The sequence below is a fragment of the Musca autumnalis genome, unplaced genomic scaffold (genome assembly GCF_047663935.1).
Source record: "Musca autumnalis isolate F117 unplaced genomic scaffold, ASM4766393v1 scaffold_2, whole genome shotgun sequence".
Taxonomy (NCBI): domain Eukaryota; kingdom Metazoa; phylum Arthropoda; class Insecta; order Diptera; family Muscidae; genus Musca; species Musca autumnalis.
This window is the reverse complement of record NW_027411755.1, coordinates 31,406,493-31,417,948: the sequence shown is the minus strand read 5'-3', so window position 1 is coordinate 31,417,948 and position 11,456 is coordinate 31,406,493. Positions and strand designations below refer to the sequence as shown.

Genomic DNA, 11,456 nt, shown 5'->3' with positions numbered 1-11,456 from the left:
TTTTTTCGAAATTTATGAAATGGCTATGACAATCAGTACACACACCATTGGTATCAGTTTTTTCTTTAAACAACTCTATTTTAATTTCAAAATATATTTTCCTTATGGCAATTGTCAGTTTGTTGGTGAGAGACTGTGTTGAGAGGTAAAGGGGAACCCTATGTATGTCTCACCTCCTTTTCTCCTACAAACTGATAATTGCCGCAAGGAAAATTACCTAAAGTAAGTCTACACTAAGACCTTTGAATAATGAAATCTTTAATCTTAAAAAAACATATTATGTAATTACATTCGTCCCACCCCCATACACATTATAAATTTCATAACTTCATATATCAACATACATGCTAATTTGGTGAAAATTATTAGAGAAATAATAAACTGTTTTAGATTTCTTGATTAGCTCCGTCATTTTAGTGAGAATTCATATTTGGATGCAAAAAAGAAATCGACATTTATTACCGCCGGCTGCTCGTAACAGTTTCTAGAGGCGCCAAAGTAAATCACCAAAAGTGAAAAATACAGCGGGTGTTATTTTTTCTATCTAAGCAATTTAATATAAACAGTTCACGTCGCCTAAATTATTTAGAGAAAACACCTCCATAAATATAAGTGTTAGAATATCAATTTCACTACACAAAAGTGTTTGGAATAGTGGCCACCCAGGACATCCATACAATCGTATTAGTCTTGAAATCGGAATAAGCACTTACACTTATCAGAACTAATTGATGATCACTTATCCGAGACTTTACTGTACTTCTTAATAAATTTGTTGCGTGAGAGGCGAATCTTATAAAATTCGTTTGAAATTGCTTAATTTCCAAGTAATTGTGTCATTGACTGTCATAGCCAAATTAATAATTCTCAAAAATTATTCAAAAGTGGTTGAAATATTTAGCTAACTTAAGGTACTAATAATCATTGATATGGCAGAAGTCTTCCTGTGGCCTTTGGGAGATTTTGTGAAAAAAGATTTTTTATCAGAGCAGTAACTGTGGAGTAGCCGTACAACGAGCGTACGAGGCCGTACCAGAGCTTTAACCACGGGTACCAGTTACCCATAGGCCCTCGTACCTATTATGGCTGTGTTTGTATTCAAATAGTGGGCAGAGTCTTCAGCTTGAATGTGGAGTTAGATTACACTGTGCAACAAAATTCAATTCAAAATTCAAAATGATGTGAAAAACTGAGCAGATTATGAAAGTAGGGCTAAAAATATGAGACACGTGTATTGGCGTTTTTTACCTTGACATCGGCGGGGCAAATTCCGACCATTTCTTGTTTTTCCGAAATATTCGATTTAAGATATCTTGGAATCCGTGCATTTTAGACATATTGTGTCTTTGGCAACTTTAAAGACAAGAGTATGGGGAATATTTGTGTTAAAGTTCATTAAAAGGGTCTATTCGGTCCTTTTTTCGAAAATCGTTCAAAATCTCCTTTTAAATGTGATCGTATCAAATCAAAATATTCTACAAAATTCTTAGTTATAAAATTTTACTATAGGTCTCAGAATACACCAAATCTGTAAATCTATCCTAATCGCCAGGAATCTCTAAAAAGGAAAAATACGTTTTAGGGTTAAAGTAGGACTTCATCTGAGTTTATTCAAAATTGTCCAACAAAATATTATTTTACAGGGATGACGTCAAAGACGAAAATATTCTTCGTCAAATTTCACTATAGGTCACCAAAGAAATGAAGTCTCTGTTTGCATTACGTTTCATGAAAATATCGGTATCAATTTTGCTGAAAAAAACACGAAAATATTTACCATTTATTTTGAAGAAAAAATATTCCTTCTTTTTTCGAGTTGATACATGAAAGTAATATGAAACTTGGTTCTAGGTGAAAAGTGTCAAAAGGGGAAAAATTCTGCACAACATTTCAATATGAACTTCAGAATAAACCATATATCTACGTATACTACTTCCTTATGAAAATTACATTACAAATTTGTTGATTTTAAGTTGAAATTATTGGCTTTCATTTTGGACTGTTCATTTTACACAATTCCATACTGGGCCAAAATCTAACAAAATCCTTAAATTTTTGGGGATATTGTTAATGGAAGAAATGTTCCAAATTAAATTTCACTATGAGTCTCCAAACAAAAGATACAAATATATATATATATATATGTATATCATAAATATTAAAAAACCTTATTAAATGAAGCACGAAAAACATCGATGAAATATTTCAGGCGTTCAATAGTAACGGCAATCTGGATAAAAATCGTAAAATATGATCTAACAAGTGAGCAAAGGCTATAGTCGGAACGGGGCCGACCATGTGATACCCTACACCACATAAGCTTTTCACTGGTAAACATTTCTTTTAGGGAATATAAACCGACTACTACCAAAAATAATATGCCTCTTTCTCTCTGGGACCCCCATAAGCAACCAAAATTTTGTGACCATCCGATCAAAATTACGACCTGTAGCTTCATTGCAAAAACTGGAAGAATTAGATGCATTACCGACTATTGTGGTATCTCCCTTGTTTGACCACCTTCGCCAACCTGCTTTACACCAATGTAAAGGTAATATTTTCTTATTCCATTGACAGGCTTTGTCGTTGGAATACCCCTACTAGAAGCCAATATATTCACAAAGAATAAAACTTTGAATTTGTCTCCAAATGAGTTTTTCCCCATTCCAACCCCTAAATATTATCCGACTATCACCAAAATCAATAGGCTTCTTCCTCTGTGGGACCCGCATCAACTCCCAAAAAATTCGTGACGATCCGATAAAAATTGCGACCTGTAGCGTGATTACAAACAAATTGCTTTTGATATACCTCTTAAAGAAACAGAGATATTGGCTTTGAAATAAAACGTAGACCTTTTCTCCAAATAAGTTTTTGCCCATTCCGACCCCTGAATATTATCCGACCATCATTAAAATCAGTAGGATTCTTCCTCTGTGGGACCCTCATTAACCCCTAAAATTTCGTGACGATCCGATCAAAATTGGGACCTGTGGCGTAATTACAAAAAAAATCGGAAAATGGGATGCACTATCGACTATTGCCATATCTCTGCTATTTGACCACCTACGACAATTTTATTTACATCGTTGTAAAGGTGATATTTTCTACTTTCCTTGTCAGGTTTTGCTTTTGATATGCCTCTTAAAGAAACAGAGATATTGGCTTTGAAATAAAACGTTGACCTTTCTCCAAATAAGTGTTTGCCCATTCCGACCCCTGAATATTATCCGACAATCATCAAAATCAATAGGCTTCTTTCTCTTTGGGACCCCCATTAACCCCCGAAATTTCGTGACGATCCGATCAAAATTGCGACCTGTAGCGTGATTACAAAAAAATCGGAAAATGGGATGCATTATCGACTATTGCCATATCTCTGCTATTTGACCACCTACGACAACCTACTTTACATCGTTGTAAAGGTGACATTTTCTACTTCCCTTGCCAGGTTTTGCTTTTGATATACCTCTTAAAGAAACAGAGATATTGGCTTTGAAATAAAATGTTGACTTTTCTCCAAATAAGTGTTTGCCCATTCCGACCCCTAAATATTATCCGACCATCACCAAAATCAATAGGCTTCTTCCCCTCCGGGACCCTCATCAACACCCAAAATTTGGCGAGGATCCGATCAAAATTGCGACCTGTAGCGTGATTACAAGGTTTAGATGGACAGACGGACAGACGGACAGACGGACGGACGGACGGACGGACTGACGGACGGACACACATAGCCAGATCGACTCAGCTCGGCGAGACATTCATTTTGGTATATATAAGTATGGGTCTACGACCATTATTTCGATGCGTTACAAACTTTTTGGGCAAAACCAACTTATAATACCCTCCCCACATAGTGGTGTAGGGTATAAAAAATCCACGCTAATACAATAGAAAAATATTCTTTAAAAAAATCCATGCTAATACAATAGAAAAATATTCTTTAAAAAAATCCATGCTAATACAGTAGAAAAATATTCTTTAAAAAATCCACGCTAATACAGTAGAAAAATATTCTTTAAAAAAATCCACGCTAATACAGTAGAAAAATATTCTTTAAAAAAATCCACGCTAATACAGTAGAAAAATATTCTTTAAAAAAATCCACGCTAATACAGTAGAAAAATATTCTTTAAAAAAATCCACGCTAATACAGTAGAAAAATATTCTTTAAAAAAATCCACGCTAATACAGTAGAAAAATATTCTTTAAAAAATCCACGCTAATATAGTAGAAAAATATTCTTTAAAAAAATCCACGCTAATATAGTAGAAAAATATTCTTTAAAAAATCCACGCTAATATAGTAGAAAAATATTCTTTGAAAAAATCCACGCTAATACAATAGAAAAATATTCTTTAAAAAAATCCACGCTAATACAGTAGAAAAATATTCTTTAAAAAAATCCACGCTAATATAGTAGAAAAATATTCTTTAAAAAATCCACGCTAATATAGTAGAAAAATATTCTTTAAAAAAATCCACGCTAATATAGTAGAAAAATATTCTTTGAAAAAATCCACGCTAATACAATAGAAAAATATTCTTTAAAAAAATCCACGCTAATACAGTAGAAAAATATTCTTTAAAAAATCCACGCTAATATAGTAGAAAAATATTCTTTAAAAAAATCCAAGCTAATATAGTAGAAAAATATTCTTTAAAAAAATCCACGCTAGTATAGTAGAAAAATATTCTTTAAAAAAACACACGCTAATATAGTAGAAAAATATTCTTTGAAAAAATCCACGCTAATACAATAGAAAAATATTCTTTAAAAAAATCCACGCTAATATAATAGAAAAATATTCTTTAAAAAATCCACGCTAATACAGAAGAAAAAATATTTTTTAAAAAAATCCACGCTAATACAATAGAAAAATATTCTTTAAAAAAAATCCACGCTAATACAATAGAAAAATATTCTTTAAAAAATCCACGCTAATACAATAGAAAAATATTCTTTAAAAAATCCACGCTAATACAGAAGAAAAAATATTCTTTAAAAAATCCACGCTAATACAGAAGAAAAAATATTCTTTAAAAAATCCACGCTAATACAGAAGAAAAAATATTCTTTAAAAAAATCCACGCTAATACAATAGAAAAATATTCTTAAAAAATTCACGCTAATACAGTAGAAACATATTCTTTAAAAAATCCACACTAATACACTGGACAAAATACACCCTAATACAGTAGAAAAATATTGAAATTTTTTTTTTAATTCAGGCCTTCATTTAGGGGCAGATTGTCTTAGAACAATATTTTAGAATAGAATATTAAAGCATATTTTATGGAGAACTATGTCCTCAGGTTCGAGGATTCGTATTTTAATATCTTAAGTCAGCTGCTGTTTTCCTTAAAGTAAGGCCATCCTCAATTTGTATTTATAATAAAATATTTGTTCCACTTACCGATTAACACATTTCCTTTGCTGATAGCGTACACCACCACCGCAACTACGAGAACATTCACTCCATTCGCTCCAATCATTCCAACGAGGATAGGGACGTGGTCTAGGTTTACGAGTTGTCGTTGTTGTGGTAGTCGTCGAGGTGGTCGTTGGTGGGGGCATTGGTGTTGTCGTTGTGGTGGTGGTCGTAGTTGTGGTAGGTCTAGGAGTAGTAGTGGTTGTTGTGGTAGTTGTTGTTGTGGGGGGCGTGGCAATAACATGATTGGATTTATCCAAAATATCATTACTCAACCAATTTGAAGAGTAATGTGGCCGTCGCTGATTGTGCAACAAAGAATATCTGGTAGATGAGGCAGCTGTTGTGGTTGTGGGACGTCGAGTGGTGGTGGTGGTACTAGGTGTGGATCTACGAGTGGGAATAGGTCTAGGAGTTGTGGTTGTTGTTGTGGTCCTTGGTTTTGGTGTAGTGCTGGTTGCAGTTGTAGAGGTTGTTGTTGTGCTTGGTGTGCTGGTTACAAACACCGGATTTAAAATCCTTTCATTTTCCGGAAAGACGTCATTTGCCCGAGGATCCGGTTGCCCTTGGTTGCTGCCATGATCAAAACGCCACAGATTTAAAAGTTCTACTGATTTTTGCTGGGCATCCAGATTTGAGAGATTATTGTTGCGCTCTCGATTTCGCTGTTTAAGCCATTCTTTGTGTTTCTGGAACGAAAGAAAGGGGACCAATTATTTATTAGGGGAATTGAAATAAAATCTAAACCATTTTATTGACATTTCGTGTTCACACATATTTATTCCTCTTCCCCTTCCCCTTCAAAACTACTTAAAGAATTTTCATTTCATTTCCCCATGGAAATGTCTTTTTTGTTGTTTGTTAAGAACAAAAAGTGGCGCCCTATCGTAAAAACTCCATTTGAACAAATATTTGTTTATGGCATTCTCCAATAAAAATTGTGGGTGGAATAGTTTTTTTATCACTTCGACAAGACACTCAACTCAGTGTGTGCTGGCTGTCATGCCAAAGTGCGTCGGACACCATAGTTTACCACAACAAATAAAAGCCAGACCATGGTAAATTGGGTTAAATTTAATCATATTTTCCCTGTCATGGCATTCTATGTTACGCTAGGCCATGCCACGGTATGACAATGCACCGCGCACAATGCATTTAACAAGTCAGCCAGCTTGTCCGCCACTCACTCACTTCTCTTCACTTCATTGATGATGGTTTCGGTAAACATTGTTGTGGTTTTACGCGTTACTGACCGTGGGGTGAAGAGAGTGGGGGAGTTCGCCACCACCACCATAGGATAAGTACGACAAGATTGAAATATTAAAGTGTTCAATACATTCAATTTTAGTCTCAATTTTTTCGATTTTATTTATTTTTATTATTGAGTGTTACAATATTCAAAACACATAAATTTGATATCCGCATATGTTATCTTGTGGGTCAAAAGAGAGGAGGAGAAGAAAACACTTATGAGGGCCAATTTTATGTTTCACTTTTTCATATGAAGATATTATGTCATGGTGATGAAAATGAAAGTGGATTGTCTTAAATAAGAATATTTCACATGAAAACCACCAAATCAGAATATTTTGTTCCTTTGGTCCTTAGGAAGAACCCTTTCCTTTGAGAAAGGTCTTTGAAGCACTCTTTCCTTTGAAAAATGTCTTCGAAGCACCCTTTCCTTTGAAAAAGGTCTTACAATGCACCCTTTCCGTAGAAAAGGGTCTTACAAAGAACCCTTTCCTTTGGAAAAGGTCTTACAAAGCACCCTTTCCTTTGGAAAAGGTCTTGCAAAGCACCCTTTCCTTTGGAAAAGGTCTTACAACGCACCCTTTCCTTTGGAAAAGGTCTTACAAAGCACCCTTTCCTTTGGAAAAGGTCTTACAAAGCACACTTTCCTTTGAAAAGGGTCTTACAAAGCACCCTTTCATTTGGAAAGGGTCTTACAAAGCACCCTTTCATTTGGAAAGGGTCTTACAAAGCACACTTTACTTTGGAAAGGGTCTTACAAAGCACACTTTCCTTTGAAAAGGGTCTTACAAAGCACCCTTTCCTTTGGAAAGGGTCTTACAAAGCACACTTTCCTTTGAAAAGGGTCTTACAAAGCACCCTTTCATTATAAAAGGGTCTTACAAAGCACCCTTTCATTATAAAAGGGTCTTACAAAGCACACTTTCCTTTGGAAAGGGTCTTACAAAGCACCCTTTCCTTTGGAAAAGGTCTTACAAAGCACCCTTTCCTTTGGAAAAGGTCTTACAAAGCACACTTTCCTTTGAAAAGGGTCTTACAAAGCACCCTTTCATTTGGAAAGGGTCTTACAAAGCACACTTTCCTTTGGAAAGGGTCTTACAAAGCACCCTTTCCTTTGGAAAGGGTCTTACAAAGCACACTTTCCTTTGAAAAGGGTCTTACAAAGCACCCTTTCCTTTGGAAAGGGTCTTACAAAGCACACTTTCCTTTGAAAAGGGTCTTACAAAGCACCCTTTCCTTTGGAAAGGGTCTTACAAAGCACACTTTCCTTTGAAAAGGGTCTTACAAAGCACCCTTTCATTATAAAAGGGTCTTACAAAGCACCCTTTCATTATAAAAGGGTCTTACAAAGCACACTTTCCTTTGGAAAGGGTCTTACAAAGCACCCTTTCCTTTGGAAAGGGTCTTACAAAGCACCCTTTCCTTTGGAAAGGGTCTAACGAAGCACCCTTTCATTATAAAAGGGTCTAACGAAGCACACTTTCCTTTGAAAAGGGTCTAACGAAGCACCCTTTCATTATAAAAGGGTCTAACGAAGCACACTTTCCTTTGAAAAGGGTCTAACGAAGCACCCTTTCATTATAAAAGGGTCTAACGAAGCACCCTTTCATTATAAAAGGGTCTAACGAAGCACCCTTTCATTATAAAAGGGTCTAACGAAGCACCCTTTCATTATAAAAGGGTCTAACGAAGCACCCTTTCATTATAAAAGGGTCTAACGAAGCACCCTTTCATTATAAAAGGGTCTAACGAAGCACCCTTTCATTATAAAAGGGTCTAACGAAGCACCCTTTCATTATAAAAGGGTCTAACGAAGCACCCTTTCATTATAAAAGGGTCTAACGAAGCACCCTTTCATTATAAAAGGGTCTAACGAAGCACCCTTTCATTATAAAAGGGTCTAACGAAGCACCCTTTCATTATAAAAGGGTCTAACGAAGCACCCTTTCATTATAAAAGGGTCTAACGAAGCACCCTTTCATTATAAAAGGGTCTAACGAAGCACCCTTTCATTATAAAAGGGTCTAACGAAGCACCCTTTCATTATAAAAGGGTCTAACGAAGCACCCTTTCATTATAAAAGGGTCTAACGAAGCACCCTTTCATTATAAAAGGGTCTAACGAAGCACCCTTTCATTATAAAAGGGTCTAACGAAGCACCCTTTCATTATAAAAGGGTCTAACGAAGCACCCTTTCATTATAAAAGGGTCTAACGAAGCACCCTTTCATTATAAAAGGGTCTAACGAAGCACCCTTTCATTATAAAAGGGTCTAACGAAGCACCCTTTCATTATAAAAGGGTCTAACGAAGCACCCTTTCATTATAAAAGGGTCTAACAAAGCACCCTTTCATTATAAAAGGGTCTAACGAAGCACCCTTTCATTATAAAAGGGTCTAACGAAGCACCCTTTCACTATGAAAGGGTCTAACGAAGCACCCTTTCATTATAAAAGGGTCTAACGAAGCACCCTTTCATCATTAAAGGGTCTAACGAAGCACCCTTTCATTATAAAAGGGCCTTAGGAAGCACACTTTCCTTAGGAAAGGGTCTTAGGAAGCACACTTTCCTTAGGAAAGGGTCTTAGGAAGCACCCTTTCCTTAGGAAAGGGTCTTAGGAAGCACCCTTTCCTTAGGAAAGGGTCTTAGGAAGCACCCTTTCCTTAAGGAAGGGTCTTAGGAAGCACACTTTCCTTAGGAAAGGGTCTTAGGAAGCACCCGTTCCTTAGGAAAGGGTCTTAGGAAGCACCCTTTCCTTAGGAAAGGGTCTTAGAAAGCACCTTTTCCATATGAAAGGATCTTAGGAAGCACCCTTTCTTTAGGAAAGGATCTTAGGAAGCACCCTTTTCTTAGGAAAGGATCTTAGGAAGCACCCTTTCCTTAGGAAAGGGTCTTAGGAAGCACACTTTCCTTAAGGAAGGGTCTTAGGAAGCACACTTTCCTTAGGAAAGGGTCTTAGGAAGCACCCTTTCCTTAGGAAAGGGTCTTAGGAAGCACCCTTTCCATAGGAAAGGGTCTTAGGAAGCACCCTTTCCATAGGAAAGGATCTTAGGAAGCACCCTTTCTTTAGGAAAGGATCTTAGGAAGCACCCTTTCCTTAGGAAAGGATCTTAGGAAGCACCCTTTCCTTAGGAAAGGATCTAAAGAAGCACTCTTTCCTTAGGAAAGGATCTAAAGAAGCACCCTTTCCTTTGGAAAGGGTCTTAGGAAGAACCCTTTCCTTTGGAAAAGGTCTTTCCTTTGGAAAGTGTCTTAGGAAGCACCCTTCCTTTGGAAAGGGCATTAGGAAGCACCATTTCCTTTGGAAAGGGCGCTAGGAAGCACCATTTCCTTTGGAAAGGGTCTTAGGAAAAAGTACCGAAAGGAAAAGGGTGCTTCTAAAGACCCTTTCCATAGAAAATGGTGCTTCTAAAGACCATTTCCATAGAAAATTGTGCTTCTAAAGACACATTCAATTGGAAAGGGTTCTTCCAAGGGTGCTTTTAAAGACCCTTTCCTTGGGAAAGGGTGCTTCTAAAGATTCTATCCATAGAAAAGGGTGCTTCTAAAGACCCTTTCCATAGAAAAGGGTGCTTCCAAAGACCCTTTCCATGGGAAAGGGTGCTTCCAAAGATCCTTTCCATGGAAAAGGGTGCTTCTAAAGACCCTTTCAATGGGAAGGCGTGCTTCCAAGGCCCTTTCAATGGGAAGGGGTGCTTCCAAAGACCCTTTCCATGGGAAGGGTGCTTCTAAAGACCCTTTCCAAAGGCCCTTTCCATGGGAAAGGGTGCTTCTAAAGACCGTTTCTATGGAAAAGGGTGCTTCTAAAAACCCTTTCTATGGAAAAAGGGTGCTTCCAAAGAACATTTCCATGGGGAAGGGTGCTTCTAGAGACCCTTTCCATAGTAAAGGGTTGTTGTTACGACCCTTTCCAAGGGAAAGGGTACTTCTTATGACCCTTCGCAATGGAAAGATTGCTTCTTAAGACCCTCCCCAAGGGAAAGGTTCTTCCTAAGACCCTTTTCAAGGCAAACGGAAATTGTGTTTTTCTAAGGAAATGTATCATCTCGGTGGTATATCAAATAATGTTCGTCACATTTATTGTCGTTTTTATGCGCATAGTGCGCTAGATTCCTAACCTTTTTCCAATTCATATCAATGTCATATGATGATACGCATTCGAAAAATGTCATTGTTATTTTAAGAGTTTATTGTTATTTTTTTCATAAAACGAATATTATCCCTTTTTTTGTAATAATGTAAATGTAACTGTTTACCGCTCATTAGGAATTGTCAGCATTTTAGTTTTACTATACCAAGGTGTGTTCATCATCATCATCATTCTAACCATTCATTCCTATGAGAATATTTCAACATTTTCGTGTGGTATTGTTCTGATTTTTCCAAATTTAGTTAAAACGTTTTCGTTATGGATCATTGAGAGCCATCAACAATAACGACATCATCAACTATTGTGGTGGTCTTGGATATGAATAGGCCTCCAAACGAGCCAATTTCGGTTCTTTTGTAGCAAAAAAAGAATTCAAGTAGCGGCTGACAATATTGTCATAGAATGTTAATGCAGCGCATCAAGGTTAAAAATCATGTACGTTTTGTTTCGGCTACAATTGATGTTCTGCCCGAGCTTTATGGTATGAACCAACAACTTGTTGAAACTTATTTATATTGGGATTTGGGAGTGGACAGAAGTGTAATGATCCATGTTATGTCAAATTACTAAAGACTTGAATGGGAGAATTTGTTGCAATCGTCGCTTTTTTTCTGAATAGA

The 11,456-nt window shown here is 36.6% G+C and overlaps 1 protein-coding gene across 1 annotated transcript in view; it reads right to left on the bottom strand.

Moving 5' to 3' along the window:
• Nucleotides 1-11,456, bottom strand: part of loh (thrombospondin type 1 domain containing lonely heart) — a 276,194-nt gene that overhangs the window by 178,436 nt on the left and 86,302 nt on the right. Inside the window, exon 4 of the mRNA XM_073967471.1 lies at nt 5,421-6,124. Coding sequence (XP_073823572.1) covers nt 5,421-6,124 — 704 coding nt within the window. The remainder of the gene's footprint in view (nt 1-5,420; nt 6,125-11,456) is intronic.